Source organism: Hyaena hyaena, unplaced genomic scaffold (genome assembly GCF_003009895.1).
Source record: "Hyaena hyaena isolate Hyena2069 unplaced genomic scaffold, ASM300989v1 scaffold_285, whole genome shotgun sequence".
Taxonomy (NCBI): Eukaryota; Metazoa; Chordata; class Mammalia; order Carnivora; family Hyaenidae; genus Hyaena; species Hyaena hyaena.
The window spans coordinates 931,190-946,686 of NW_024080917.1; the positions used below are offsets into that span (position 1 = coordinate 931,190).

General features: G+C 64.9%; 1 protein-coding gene across 5 annotated transcripts; it reads right to left on the reverse strand.

Annotated features, from left to right (window-relative positions):
• Window positions 1-110: 110 nt before the first annotated feature.
• SLC9A3R2 (SLC9A3 regulator 2) lies at window positions 111-10,991 on the reverse strand. 5 transcript variants are annotated; one of them, XM_039246816.1, is made up of 7 exons: window positions 10,720-10,991; window positions 7,904-8,104; window positions 2,615-2,794; window positions 2,131-2,284; window positions 2,016-2,059; window positions 1,448-1,513; window positions 111-1,203 (listed from the first exon to the last, which is right to left on the reverse strand). In XM_039246816.1, exons 1-7 carry the CDS (start codon window positions 10,930-10,932, stop codon window positions 1,045-1,047), a joined length of 1,017 nt encoding a protein of 338 aa, XP_039102747.1. In that variant the 5' UTR covers window positions 10,933-10,991; the 3' UTR covers window positions 111-1,044. The 5 variants fall into 5 exon arrangements, with proteins under 5 accessions (XP_039102747.1, XP_039102748.1, XP_039102749.1 ...); XM_039246817.1 differs by having other exon boundaries at window positions 1,451-1,513; window positions 10,720-10,990; XM_039246818.1 differs by lacking the exon at window positions 1,448-1,513.
• Window positions 10,992-15,497: the final 4,506 nt, after the last annotated feature.

Here is a 15,497-nt window from a genome sequence, read left to right on the forward strand (position 1 = left end):
GGACTCTGCAGCAGCCGAGACTGGGGTTCCCGGGGCCCGCTGCCTTCCTGCCCAGACCACAGCCCCCCACCCACAAGCAAGGGCTCAGGAAGGACAGAGGCGGCCAAGGGTCTGAGGAAGGCCTGTTTATTCGGAGGGCGCGCATGCGCTATGGCTTACAGGGCGGACAGCAACGTCGGTCGGGTTCAGGGCAGAGGAAAGGGAGAGTGGGTGGGGTCTCCTGGGGGCAGGCAGGCTCTCCCCCAGCCTCAGGGCTGTGGCACAGGGCCAAAAGGCCCGTCCAGAGGCCACCCTCTTCGGGGACACAGGGCCTCTATCCTCAGGCCCCTGGGAGCCCAGGCCCTGCGCCCTAGACCAGTTCAGCGGGAACATGGGGGGGCCGGGTCTAGCGATCCGCCACAGCAGGGAGGAGGAAGGGGGCAGCTCCTACAGCCACATCTGGCCTCCCCAGCCTCACCCTGAAGCCCCCACACTCACAGCCTGGTCCCCCTACATTTCTCTGTCCCTGGAAGTGCCCGGGGCTCCCAGTTGGGAAGGCTGTCACTGAGGAGTGGGGAGGAAGTGGTTTGCAGAGAAAGGTTTGTTTTATTGCAATTACTTAGAGAGCACGTCCTAAGGGGGCGGGGGCGGGGGGGTGGGACTCATTAAGTGGAAACATGTGTGGAGCTGGAGCTCTGGGGTTTTTTTTGTTGAGTTTTTTTTTTTTTTTTCTTTTTTGGAAGAAAAGCAGAAACAAATTCCTTTAAGTCAGCAGGCCCGGGCAGAGCAGCAAGGGCCGGGCCCAAGGTCGCCACTCCCTCTCCCTCTCTCACTTCTAGGGGGGCCCCCTTCCCTCTCCCCTCTCCCTTCTCCAGCACCCAGCAGGTAGGAGGGCAGGATGGGGCGCACCGGGGCGCACGCTGGTTCCTGGATGACGGTGGGCCCAGCACGGCTTCTAGGGGTGAGGAGGCACCCCATCCAGTCCGCTGAGGCTTGCTTGGGGAACTCTGGGCTGGGCCCGTGCGGGGAGGAGGCCGGGTCGCCGGCAAACAGGCAGGGAGGGGCTCAGAAGTTGCTGAAGATCTCGCGCTTCCGGTTCCAGTCCATCTGTGGTGCCCGCTTGTTGACCCGGGTGGCTCTCGCCTTCTCCTTGGCCTCGGCCGCCGTGGGGCTCAGGTGCAGGCCACTCTCCTGAAAGGGGTCACGTTTCCAAGTGCTGCTGTCCTGGGGGCAAGCAGAGTGGGCAGGTGGTCAGAGTGAGCCCTGGACCCAAGCCCTCAGTCAGGTGACCCTTCCCAGGGAGTTCATACCAGAGGCCTTCTGATCAGGCTGGGGCAGCAGGTCCAAGAGGGCTTCCTGGAGGTGGTGACCCCACTGCCCAGGGCCGCCAGCTCCACAAACAGCCACCCCCAAGGCCTCTGACCCCCCAGTGTGTGATCACAGCAGTGGGGTACGGGCAGGCACTTGCTACCTCAGTGTCCTTGTCTAAGCCAGGCAGATCACTTCGGGATGAACACGCTGAGCCACCATTGAGCTGGGAAACCAAGGGCAAGGTGTGGCTTCAGGGATCCTGCCCAGGAGCTGCCGGTGCACGCACAGACACACACGCACACACGTGCCCACACGCACGTCAGAGCTGCACTCATTCTGAAAGCTGCACCCAGCCTGGGCAGGACGCTGACACGCAGCAGGGAGCGGGCAGGTGGCCTGGCCCCGGCCGGCCCCCAACAGGAATCACCCACAGGAGCATCACCTGGGGTGGAGCCAGGGCCAGCTTCGCAAGGAGAGACTGAGTATGACTCTAGGCTGCCAGCCAGCACCGGGCAGAGGGCACAAGGGGCCTGTGGGGCCGGGATGTGGCTGACCCAGGACAGGCCCCATGGCAGGCATGAAAGCTAGAAGTGACTGGGCAAGACTGCGTCTCACATTCACACCGACGCAAGGAGATCTGGAGCTGGGGGCTCCGTCGGGCCTGCGGATCCCCAGAGCCCCCTCTGCGGGCTCCCGGACCTGCCCTGTCCACCCCACCCTCTCACCTGGGCAGGGCTGGTCCCATTGGTGACTGGTGACGGCAGTGGACCTGTGGGCACAGTGTGTCAGCGGCTGCCCAGCCCCCGCCCCGCTGCTCCCCGTCCCCAGGGGGTGGCCCACCTTCCACATGCTCCTCGGTGGGTGTGACCCGTAGCCGCTTGAAGTGCTCGTCCGTCTCGGGGTCCACCACCAGCAGCCGGGCCTCGGCCTCCCGCGCCTTGATGCTGGCGACCACCTCTGCGTGGCGCAGCCCCTCCACATTCTGCCCATTTACCTGCCACCAGCAGCACAGGGTCAGTACTGCCTGAGGTCGGGCCCCCGAAGGCCCCCTGAGCCACCTGGCCAGGTGTGGCATCAAATATTCATCAACATTGTCACCAGCCGTGGCAGCAAGAGGGATACCAGCTCGGGTTCCCGGCATGTTCCCTCCTCCAGCAAGGACCTCCCTGCCCAGACACACACGCAGGGGCATGGGCCAGAGACACCTCGGGGGTGGAGGGACACGGGCCCAGACACGCTCTGGGGAGGGGGGGGTGACACAGGCCAGAGATACACTGGAGGGTGGGGATAGGGGCACAGACACACACATGTGTGTGACAGGTACCTCGATGAGTCGGTCCTGGGCGCGGAGGCCAGAGTGAGCCGCAGGCGAGCCTGGGTCCACAGAGCGAATATACTGTCCCGGCCGGGACTTGTCACTGTGCAGGTTGAACCCATAGCCCTGGGGGCCCTTTCGCAGGTGGCAGAGCCGAGGGCGTAGCTCCCTCGGGGGTCCACTGACATCCTGCAGGCACAGGAAACCAGGCTCAGCACTGCTCTCCCGCCCGCCCTGAGGCCACTGACCCAGCCCCCAAGGCCTCCAGGCCCCAGGATGAAGGTGCAAGGGTGGTGAGCTGGAGGGATCCCCAACCAACCCCACGCTCGACGTCACGCCCCGCCCAGCGGCCCCCGGTCTCAGGGACCAAGACGATGCACCCAAGCCTGCCTTGCCCCCTCCCCCCCGCACCCCCCTCTCCTAGTTAGGCTGCTGTGACGGAGCTCCAGCCACAGGATCCTAAGCAAAGCCTCAACTTCCAAACCCCCAAACAACTTCAAAAAGGACCGGGGCTTTGCAGGGGTGCTGACAGAATCAGCTGAGGGGCAGCGCTGAGCACAGGTGAGGGTGGTAGGAGAAGCCAGGTGAGATGAGCGACCACTGGCGACAGTGTCCTGGGGCTGCTGTGGCCCCTCCCCAACCCCCTCCCGAGTGTGCGGCTGACGCTGCTGGCTCTTGTTTTCTCTCCCGGCGGCCTCCATGGGACTGGTGGCGGTGCGATGTGTTTGCTTTCACATTCCAGAGCCAGCTGCGGCCACCCCCACCCCCACGGGGCCCAGAGACAGGGCACACGGGCTGGAGCCGAAGCCAAATGAGAAGGCCAAGTGTGGGACCTGCCCTCTTACGCTCCCCGCCAGAACACGGAAGGCCGACAGTGTCCCCCTACCCCCCACCCCGCCTTCGACAACCTGAGGCCGTGCCTTGCTTTACCTCTGGCATCCTGCAGCAGGGCTGTGGGTCAGGGGGGCGTGCGGGCAGGGGCCAGGCCCCGGGACCCCCCGCCCAGCCACAGCCTGGGGCAGCGACCACGGTGCTGAGTGGCTAGCGGCCACTGGCGCTCGGCTAAACATGGCGGGTGGCCGGAGCGCGCAGGCAGGCGGGCAGCTCAGGTTTCCCGGGCCGCCCGGGACTCAGGTGAGCCTGCAGGTGAGCGTGGGCAGGGCCGGGGTGCTCCCTGGGGCCCCGCCGTGACCCTCCATCTACCCTGACCCTCGGGGAGGCTCTCCAGGCTTTGGGCGCCTATCCCCTGCGGCCCAGGCTACCCCGCACCCCCGTGCCCACGCCAGCACCCAGACCTGGGAGCTCGTTCCAAACCTCGAATCTGGCCGTGAGGGCCCTAACTGCTGGCCGGCCCGGCTGCAGGACCGTGGGCCGCTTCTCGCACAGGGCAGGGGCTCCCACCTGTCCCAAACGCCCTCTTCCTGCCCAGCCTGCACCCCTCCCCTGGGACCTCTTCCCTGACCCCCAAAGCCTGCCCAGACACGTCCTCGGGATCCCCACCGCAGGCCACCACCCGGCCCCCATAACCAGGAACCCAGGGGACAGGGCTGCTGTTCCCAGGGCTCCGGCCGGGCAACAAGGGCAGAAGCCAGGGCGTGGCCCCCGAGGTCTCCAGGGCCCTGCTGCACAGGCTCACGCCCTCTCCCAGACACACCGGGGGGGCCCGTCCGGTGCCCGCTGCGGAGCACATGGGCTGGGCCCTGGGGCTGGCTGGTCAGGAGCAGGGCCAGGGCCAAGCACACCTTGCACGCGGACAGGGGCCCAGACGGCAGGGGCGCCGTCAGGGACAGGACATCTAAACACACACACACGGCTCGCAGACACACGGCGACACGCGTGCGTGAGAGGACGGCGCCCTGGCGCTGAGCCCTACGGCCGCTTCTCACGCCCTCCACAGTGACCTCCCTGGCAGGTCTCTCAAGGCCCCCAAACAGGAAGCAGGACCTCGGGAGTATCCGGGGCCGCGAGGCCAGGCTGAAGTCATATCCGGGTTTGGGTCCATCCTGGCCATCTCCCTGCCTCAACCTGGCTCGGCCACAGCTCGCGACACCAGCCAAGAGGCTTCTCCTGAAGTCTTGCCTGAATTCCTCTCCTGAATCCAGGGAGCAGCAAGCCCAGCACACGACCCTCCAGTTGAGAGGCTGCGATGTGGGGGGGGGGGGGGGGGCGGAGGCGTGGAGAGGCCCGTGGAGAGGCCCCCAGAAGCGGCGGGTCAGGAGGGGGCGCAGGCAGGCCCTGGCGCATTGCTCAAATTCCTCGCTGCCTGCTCTGGCTCTCAGCACTTCCTGCCGCCTCCCAGCCAGGCCCTCAGGCTCCCACGGGCTCCCACGGGCTCCTGGCCGGGCAGCCCAGAGCCCGACAAGCCCCGGTCTCACAGCCGAGCCTGCGACCAGACAAAGGAGCTGGCATGGGGGATACCCCGGGAGCCGAGCTGTGCTGCCCCAGATGGTGACTCACCAGCCCGGGCAGAGAAAGGCCCCCATTGTTGCTCTGGGTCCAGCCGGCTTGCACCGGGGTGCCCCAAGTCCCCTCTCCTGACCCTGGAGGACACGGGCTAAGCCGGTCACCAGGGTCCTCCTTGCCCACGCTGCCCCCTCCCAGCCCCCGCCCAGCCTGACCTGCACAAGTCCCCAGGACGGGCTCCGTGGAGGGGCTCCTGGGGCAGGGGCCGCTGGTGTGGCACCCCCAGAGCGGGCCATGGGAGGCGGGACAGAGTTGCAGGCAGCGGGCGTCCAGCTGGAGTGGCCCGAGCTCTCTGGCCAGCCCAGGCCACCACCCCATTTATCCACCTCCCACTGCGGCCCGGGCTCCCCAGGGATGGGTGGGGACAGGGGGGCTGAGTCACTTTGGGGAGCAGGGTGGTGGCTGGGCTCCCCCTCCCGTGCTCGGCCCCACTAGGCACCCCCTACTGGCTTGCTTTCGGCCTCAAGAAAGGAAGGAAGGAAGCTGCTGGAAGGCCCTGCCCTGCTCCCAGACCCCAGGCTGGGGGGACAGGGAGGTGGGGAGGGACCCCGGCGCCAGGACACCAGACAGGCTGCCGTGGCTCCCAGAGCCCCCGGGTAGCTACCAGGTCGCATGCCAGGCAGCCAGCCCCTGCAGGGCTCTCCCTGTCACTCATTCTCAGACCCTTGGGGCCTCCAGAATGGGGGTGGGGGCCAGGGTCTGTCACCGCCTCCATGGCCCTGGTACCGCGAGCCGCCCCGTCTGTTTGGGGGCTGTCCCCTACCGTCACGGTCAGGATCAGCTGCAGTGCAGCTGCAGAGCCGCCCCAGCCCGGTCTGGCCGGGGCTGAGTCACCACCACTGACGAGGACCCCGCAGGACCCAGCAGGAGGGACCGGCCGCGGCTGCGTGCTCCCTGCCCCGCCGCCCACACCCCAGCCACTGGCCGAGCGGGCCCGAGTGACCGTCGGGGCTGTGACGCCCAGCTTGGCCGTAAGCAAAACGCACACACCCCGCCCGGGTGCCCTGTCCGGCGGCACAGGCGCCCAGCGGGAGAGTGGCCCTGCGTGGGAGAGCGCCCTCCCAGGGGCCCCGACAGCCGGGTCGTCCCGGGCGCGTCGGCCCCGCTCTTCCTTCTGACCCTCTGAACTCAACCAATCAGACACGGGGTCTCGGGCCGGGAGGGCGTGGGGGTCCACCCTGTCCCCTGGGCCTCTCCTGACCTTCTGGAGTCCCTGTCCCCAGGCCAGCCCCCACCACAGCGCCCCGTCAGTAGGGCCCCACTTTGTTCCTCTAAAAATACACCCAGAGGAAGCCCCCTCCTAGGGCTTCCTGCGGACACCAGAGCCTGAAATAGCAGAGGGGGAAGGTCCCACCCAAGGACAAGGTGCCTCGCACCCCACCCTCCAGATAAGGCCTGAGGGCGGATTTTTCCACAGGAAGGTGAAGTCAGCATTTGTGTCTAAATCAATGGACAAACGCCTGGGGGGAAGGGCACTTCCTCCTGGAGGTAAGATGCTTGAAGGAGCGCCTGCTCCGGGCAGGGCTGCAGGCCAGGGGCCCGGCCGCCCGCCAGTGCCCCATCCCCAGACCTCCTTGAAGCCACACATCTGACCCTGATGCCCCCTACTTGGGCCCTGACCAGCCCTGTGGGTTCATGCCCAGGCCTGTGCCCATGCTGGCTTCTCACCTGAAATGCCACCTGTCCCCCAGGACAGACGCCAGAGCGTCCAGTCACAAGCACCGCCAGCTCACACAGCAGGCATGCACACTCAGAAACTTTAGATCTCACACTGCCTAGGGCCGCCGGTTCTCGAAGTGCGGTTCTGGGGAACTCCTGCGACCAAATCCTTTGAAGACCTTTCTCTTGGAGCGCCTGGGTGGCTCAGTCAGGTGAGCGCCCGACTCTTGATTTCAGCTCAGGTCATGATCCCAGGGTCGTGGGATCGAGCCCAGCGGTGGGCTCCATGCTCAGATTATCACTTTCTCTCTCTGCTCTTCTCCCCACCTCCTCTCAAATTCAAGCAAACAGAAAAGAAGAAGGCGCCTGGGTGGCTCAGTCCGTTAAGCATCAGACTCTTGATCTTGGCTCAGGTCACAGTCTCACTGTTCTGACAGCACAGAACCTGCTTGGGATTCTCTGTCTCACTCTCTCTCTGCATCTGCCCTGCACACACGTGTTCTCTCTCTTTCTAATTAAAAAAAGACAGTTTCTTTAAAAAAAAAAAAAAGGCCAGGGGGGCATGAGGGATAATAACCTTGGGACTTCAAGAGGTCAGAATAAGCACGGTGAGGCTCTTCCTCTCGGCCCCCCCAGGAGGGTCACCCCAAGTCCTGCTACCCGGAGGGAGGTGCGCACACACGGTAATTCCAGCTCTTCCGCCCTGGAGCAGAAGCAGGAAGGGAGAAGCACCCCAACCGCTGTAGACCCCAAGCTGAGGACCCAGCTTAGAGTGTCCTCAACCATGGAGAAGGACCAGCTCCCCCCTCCCAGGGCCTTCCCAGCACAAGCAGTCTCCTTAGACAGACAGACAGACAGACAGACAGACACCTGAGGCGAGCACAGAGCTAGGGACATCCCCGCAGTCCTCGGCCCCCAGGCCAGGCTTGCCAGAGTGACCTTCCCTGGGGAAGAGGGCTGGCGACTGCGGGGGGTGGGTGGGGACCAGGGCCAGGCAGCCCCGACCCACCTGGCTGAGAACACAGGCTGAGGGCACAGAGAGGGGCCCCACGAGGCCAAGAGGGTAGCCCCAGGGGCCCCGAGAGGCAGAAGGGACGGAGACAGAGACTTGTGGAGGTGAGCGGAGGGGAGATTCTGCGAGGGGTCAGGGTGCTCCCCGCGCGGAACCTGCGGTACCTTCGGGCCAGCCTCGGGGCCGAGACTGCTCGCACGCGCCCAGTCCGGCTTCGGCTCCCAGGGGTCGTGGGTGGGCGGAAGGCCGTGCTGGGCCATCTCCTCCGTGCAGGTCAGCTGCCGCCTGCGGAGCTCCTCGTCCGTGTCCTTGTCCACCACCAGCAGCCGCGTCTGCCCTTCCACAGCCTTGATCCTCTGCACCACCTGGGACGGGCAGGTTGGCGGCGAGCAGGTCAGCGGTCAGCACTCGGGCAGCACACGGACAGGGGCACCACCCAGGGCTGGCCCAGGATCGCGGGCAGGCGGCTGGCCTGCCAGCGGTGGGCGGCTGGACCGAAAGGCCTGCCGGCTCCGCCCTCCGCCCCCGGGGCTCAGGCAGCTCCCTCCCTCTTTACCCAGGGCGCCCGGAGGCCAGGCGGCATTGCCTATAGCACTTCTGCAGGGACTCGCCTCAGCCCAGGGTCCTGTCCGGGAGGGGCCAGCAAGCTGGCTGAGGCAGCTGGTCTGGAAGGGGGTGCGTGGCTGAGCTTCAGGACTTCACTGTGTGAATGTGCGTGCGCGCCCGTGTGTGCGTGCATGTGTGTGCGTGACGTACGCGGGCGCACATCAGTTTCGGGGTTTGCCTAGGTCCCAGTCTGGGTGGGTCTGCGCCCACTGCTGTCCTCCGTAGCGGACCATGGCTGTCTAAGCTCCTGCCCCGGGGCGCCTGGGCGGCTCAGTGGGTTAAGCGCCCGACTCGGTTTCGGCAGGGGTCACGATCTCACGGTTTGTGCGAGTTTGAGCCCTGCGTTGGAATTCATGCTGACAGTTCAGATTCTGCTTGGGATTCTCTCTCCCTCTCTCTATGCCCCTCCCCCACTCACGCTCACTCCCTCCCTCTCTCTCAAAATAAACAAACTTAAAAAAAATAAGTAAGTAAACCCCTGCCTCTGAGCCTTCATTTGCCTCCAGACCATGACCACAGGCCTGTTCCCGCTGGACCTGCGGGGAGGGGAGGGCCGGGATTCCTGTGGCAAGCCCGTGCTCGGGCACCCACACGCAACCTGGCGAACGGGCTTCAGACCCAGCAGGCGGAGGCCACCTGTGGGCCACCTGTGTGTCTGTGTGGGTGCCCCTGAAGTGTCTAGAGCATGTGGGTGACCCAGGGGCATGCATACAAGGGTGTGCCCTGCAGGGAGATGGAGCAGTGACCACTGGGCATCAGGGTAGGAAGGACAAGACCCTCACCCCCACCCCAAGTTTGGGGGAGGGCAGAGAGGGTCCCCATGAGCTGCTCAGCACAAATTGTCAACAGATAGAAGGGTGTGAGCCCATCTCACCCCCCCCCACCCGCCTTCCTCTGTCCCTGCTCTCTCTCGGTGAGAGCCACAGGACGACACCAGCCCCCTGCTGCTTCCTGCCTGTGGGACCCAGACAAGACACCCAATATCCTCAACCGTCAGTTTCCTCGTCTGTAGAATGGGAACTGTAACTGCCCCTCTTCCCTCCTGGGACAGTATGGTCCTGCGTGTAACTTCTTAGAGATGGACACCTGGAGGACTGAGAGAAGCAGGTGCCCTTGGGAGAAGGGTGGCAGTGACCGTCAAACTGAGGCCAGATGCCAGCTCTGCCAGCCCCTCCCTGTGCTCCGTCAGGCCAAGACCTCTCGCTCATACCCCCACCCTCCTTCAGCAAACAGTTTTATCCAGTTGACACTCTCGGTGCAAGACTGAGGCAGGCAGACAGATGGACAGACAAGGGCCCCAGGGGTCGACACAGCAGTTCAGCTGCTGGTCCAGCCGAGAACCCAGTTATTAATCTCTAGGCCCCAGGACTGGCCACGCAGACAGGTCACAGGCTCACGGGTGCTGGTGAGGACACAGAGAGCCCTGAGCAGAAGGGGTGGAGGGAGGGTGGACTCGAGCCAGGTGGGTCCCTGGCAAGGGGAACATAGATAGTCCCCAGGGAGCAGAGCTTGCTGGGAAGAGACCCTGCCTTCCCTCTGGCCCTCATCTCTGACTGCAGGAGGCAGGGGGCCGGGGCAGTGGCCCCCGCGGGGCCGGGCAGCCTCCGATGACAGGGATGGGACCAGAAACCATCAGCCAGGACACACACAATGACAACTACACACGGCCAGGCAGGTGGACACACAGGCTTGTACGCACACGCGCGCGCGCGCACACGCAGGCATAGAGACCTGTATACTCACACGTACACTGCCCAGCTCACACACACATCCCGGCACGCAGATCTGTCCACACATACACACCTAAGGGTGCAGACCCGTATATTCACACACACAGTCCACACGTATGCGCACACACACATTCACTGATATAAGCACATACAGGTGTACCCTTATTGTGACACCCCTCTGTACACCCAGGCAGATGTGCGCACACATGGGTCACCCCCAGAGGGACCTGTACACACATACCCAGCTGTGTACACACGCACGTGTTTACACTCACAGGAAAACACTCAGGACCCCCACTTGCATGGGGACGCCCCCCAAGGTGACTGACGCCTCCATCCACTGCACGCTGAAGCCCTAACCAGACTGAAGTGTCAAGGCCGAGGGCGAGGAGCCGCAGTGCGGGCCCCTCCCTGCCAGGGCCCCTCCGCGGTGCAGGACCGAGCTCCCTGAGGGGCAGAGGCGAGGAGGAGGCCTCCGTGGCCACGTCCCCCACCTCCTAGCCGGAGCCCACGAAGGCCCTGGTGCGACCCCCCGGCCCCGGGCGCACGCAGCGCCGGGAGCCGCGGTCGTTGACGCCCCCCTCGCCAGCTCGGGGAGGGGGCCCAGCGGGGCAGCGGGCCGGGGGCGGGGCGCAGGCACCCACCTGGTGATGCGTTTCGCCCTCCACGTTGACGCCGTTGACCTCGACCAGCCTGTCCCCGGCGCGCAGCGCGGCCGCCTCGGCCGGGGAGCCGGGCTCCACGCGCCGGATGAACTGCCCGCGGCGGCCCTTCTCGCCGTGCAGGTGGAAGCCGTAGCCGTGCTCGCCGCGGACCAGGCGGCACAGGCGCGGCCGCAGCGGCTCCGGCGAGGCCATGGCGCCGGCTGCCCCCCGGCCGGCCGCGGGCCGGCAGGGGCGCGGGGGGCGGCGCGGAGGCGGCGGCGGCGGCGGCGGCGCTGGGGGCCCGGCGGCGCCCTCCGCGGCTCTCGCTCGGGTCTCGTCGACTCGGACTCGGGCTCCGGCTCGGGCTGCGGCGCCGCCCCCGCGCCCGCCCCTTCCCCGCCTCCTCCGTGAGGCCGCCCCCGCCCCGAGTCCCAGCCGTCCTGGCCGCGGCCCTGCCTCGGCGCCCCGCCAATCCCGGCGGAGGCCGCAGGGCCTGGGGACCCCCCTCCCTAGGTCTTGCCCCGACTCTGGGCAGCCCCCCTGGCGCCAGCGCCTTTGCCTCCTGTTCCAGGAACATTTATTGAGCACCTACTGTATGCTTGGCACCAAGGCGGGTTCTGGAGGTGGGGGAGGGGTGGAGAAAGGGTCCTCAGGCCGAGGAGCCGCACACAGCGGCCAGAGGGTAAGAACAAGAGCCACAGCTCTGCCCGCCATCCTCGGGAAGTGCCCCTGCTACATACACACACCCTGGTGTCCGTGTATCAGGATCCCTCCCGCACCCAGAGCTGCCCTGCACCAAAAGAATCCCAGGGTGGTCCACGAGACAGAAAGAGGAGTTCCAAAGTGTCGGTGCCGAAGCCATTCGCTATATTCTGGAGGTCAGTGACTGGGTGGCGCCCTGGCCCTCCCGAGGAGACTGTACCGACCGGTGCTGGGAACGTCCATCAAACATTCCCGCCCCCACTTCCCTCTTAGCCTGGGTCCCTCTCGCTTGTGCCCCAGCTCTTCCCAGGCAGAGATGAATGTCCTGAGGACTTTGGCTTGTCATCAGTGCCCGCAGGAGCCGTTCCCGGGAGCTGGCCCCCACCATGCCCCTCTGCCTAGCCCTCCCCTCCCACCGTCCGTCTCCCCTAGCATCTAGCCATCCCCAGCAGGAGTACCCCTTCCCCCAAGGAGACAAGAACAGAAAACCAGTTCTGCTTTGTTGTGGCTCTGAGTACACTCTATCTGGAACAATCCCAGCATGCTCAGGCTATTTTACAGACCAGGAATCTTGTTCTAACCCAGGCAAGGTTCCCCAGCTCCTCTTAGGGCAGGGCTGAGAGATGCCAAGTCCACTCTTTACCCTGGAGCTCTTCTGCAGCCTCAGATATGGGAAGCCAGCTGAGCTGCAGGCTCCCCCTCAGCCTGCCCCTCCCCAGCCTGCCGAGCCCCCTGCACATACCTGGTTCCCGGGGCTCAGGCTAAGCCAGCCCAGGCAGTTCCCCATGGGCGCAGAGGCAGGCTCGGCTTGGGCCCGGTGCTTGCCGCTCCTTCTCCCCTCTCCAGTGGCCTGGGCTCCCAGCCTCCGCCCCAGCACCCGCCTCCTGCCCTCCTCTGGGCAGCCTCCTGGGCCGCAGCCCCTTGGGTGTCCACACCCCAGCTGCTGCCCCTAAAAGCCACTTAGGCCAAAGCTGCATGGTTGCCTCCCCACCCCCACCTCTAAGCTCCTGGCTGATGCTGCCATAGGCATCTGTCTGCTTTCCTATCCAGAGGCTGCCTGTCTGGCCTGTGACTGGCCTCCCTGGACCCAACCTGGTGCCGCTGCTCCTGGTGGCTGTGAGGATGGGTGTGGCAGTGCCGTCTACTATATACCATGCCTGATGGGGCTTCTGGGTCACCCGGTAGCAACCAGGACCAGCCAGGACCTGCTAGACTGTAGCTTGGGGCCACACCAGAGTCTAGGGACATGGCTGGATGGGAGACCCCAAGGCTGGGGGCAGAGAAGCTGGGAACCCTTGATCCTCCTTGATCCGAGCCAGGAGGCTCCGACATTTCCTTCCCCCACCCCCCAGAGGACAGACACTCCCAGGATCAGCCACCGGCCCCCTGCCTCCTGCAGCCCAGGACTCAGCCAGTGAGTGAAGGTGGATGGGAACACGCCACCACTGCAAGGAGGTGGAATCCGGGGTGTGTGGCCACAGCCAGGGGCCAGGAACACTGCTTCGCAGGGTAACAAAGGAGGACCCAAAGCAAAAAAAGAGCTGAGGAAGTACCAAGGAAGGTAACGGAGTAACAAAGGCGACATCACAGAGTTAATAAAGGGGGTGGGTAACAGCCGCAGAATGACCGCAGCTTGGAAGAACAGCAGGTACATTCCAGAGAGGAGAGGAGCCGGGGAAGAGTGGAGTCCTGACAGCAGAGGCAGGACGGGGTAACCCAGCTGCTCTCCTGGGCAAACCCTCCTATGCCTTCCCCCAGCCTCTGGCTGAGCTAGAAGAGCAGGCAGAGAAACAAGCCAAGGGAACAGCATGGACAAAGGCTCAGAAGAGCAGACGGAAGATGCTCGGGGGCTGTAAGCCGTTGGGGGTCGCTGGGGAATGGGCCCGATGAAGCTGGCAGCAGGCGGGGAGACCAGGTGGGGAGTGATCCCCACGTCCCGACGCCCTCATCCCACGCCCGTCACCTTGCCACATAGGCCTTGCGACAGGGGGGACCGTAGACCTTTCTCGGGGCTTCCAGAAGCCCGCCTGGTGTATGGGCTCCGGGCTCGGCTACCCCCAGCGGCGACGCCCCCGCGGTGGGCGGGGCCGGGGCGGGGACTCGGGTGGGGCCGTGGGCTGAGGCCTGGTCGCGAGCCGCAGAAGGGTCGGGGGTCGGCCTGCGGGGTGGAGCCGCTGGTCTGACGCCCCGGCAGTGGCCCAGAGCTTCCCGGGCCGGCGCCGCCTCCCTAATGGGCACTAATGGCCCCACGGGATGACAGGACCTCGCTGACGGCCTCCTCCCTCGGACTACGCCAGGCTTCTCTCCAGAGCTCGAAACTGGAGCAGGCGGGGGACCAGTGCGACGGAAGCTGATGAGAACGAGAGACCCAGAGACGAAAGGGGGAGAGAAGGGGAGAACCGCGACGACCACCGAGGGGGGCCGCGCAGGAGCCCGCCCTGGGCCCGCCCACGCCCGGCTGGGAGCGAGGCTGCAGCCCGCGGGAGCGGCCGCGCGGCGCCACCTGCCGGCCGTCGGCGGGACTGCTTCATCCGCGGGGCTGGCCCCGGCCCCGCCCCTCTGGCTCCAACCCGCCTCTGCCGCGCGCGGCTGGACGCAGGTTAGAGTGGGCCCGGCGCCCCGGGGCTCCTTGCACTGCAGGGGCACAGGGGTGCACGTAGGTGGTAGGCAGGGAAGCTGGGCCTCTGCCAAGCCCCTAATCGGCACCGCTCTTTCACCTTGGACGTGGCGCCAACCTTTCTGGACTGGGGGACCTCCATGCAATGTGACATCTAGGGTCTCACCAACTGTTCGAGTACTTGTGACCAAACATATGCAGCCACTTGGCACCAGGCGCTGGTGAGCACTGGGAAAACATCGCTTAGATCCAAGGGGAAGCCCAGGACTGGCACAGCCCTTCAGGAGGGCATTTAAACATGGCCCGAGGCCCCGGAGTCCTTCATCACGGGGGGACCCTGGGGCTACTCTGAAATCTGCCCCGAGTTCCTGCAGTGTGGGGGAGGGGGGAGGGAGCCAGGAGACTGGCGGACGGGGCAGCCCTGGACTTTGTGCACGTGGCACATGGACTTTGGGCCATCAGTGGTGGAGAGCCCTTGAGGTGTTTTGCACTGGAAGTGATAAGGTCAGGAAACACATGTTGTGAAAGACCTAGTTTGGCAGGATCAGGACTGGATTTGGAGTGCAGAGTGTGTTGACCTGAGGAGGCAGGTGGCTGCCCCTTCCCTCACTTCTGATCCTGAATCAGAGTCAGTAAATTCGGGGATCGGTAGGGATTCCCGACTTTGGCTCAGGTCATGATCTCTCAGGGTTCGTGAGTTTGAGCCCCACATGGGGCTCTGTGCTGGCAGCTCAGGGGCTGGAGCCTGCTTTGGATTCTGTGTCTCCCTCTTTTTCTTTCTCTCCTTCAAAAATAAACATTAAAAATTTTAAAAAAATAATAAATCAGGGGTTGGCAAGAATTGGGAGGGTGGAGTAAAAAAGAATGCCCACATTAGGGGACCAAGTGGAGAGAAGGATGCACCCAGGAGATGAGAAAGAATTGCCAGTAAGGAGAGATGGGGGCTTCCAGAGGCCAAGGGGAATGTGGGGGCCCGTTCTATGCGGGCTTCTCGAAGTTAGCTGGCTTGACAGGCATGGACACCCCTCCTCCAGTCCTTGCTGGATGCCCCAAGGGAAGACTTTGCCACATGGCCAAGGGAGGGCTCCGGGGGGCAGACAGCATCAGGGCACAGCAAACAGGCACTTCGAGGTCCAGTCTAGGACAGTTGTGTGTGTCAGAGCCCACATTGAAGAGGGTTGACGAGGGAGCAGAAGGGTGGAGGGGCCCAGGCACTTGGGAACACAGGCTCTAAGGGGGCCCAGGTGGTGGGAGGCCCTTATTCAAGATGGCAGAGCACATTTACATGGAGCCGGTAACTGGAAACGTGGAGGGGATTGGAGAGGGAAGAAGCAAGGGGCCCTTCCTCCCTAGGAGGAGAGCACGGCCTGAAGAAGGGGGACAAAGGAGATGGCGGTTGAAATGAATCCGGGAGATGGGGGAAAGGCTTGGTGGGCTGGGAAGCTGGGGTGGGGTTCGT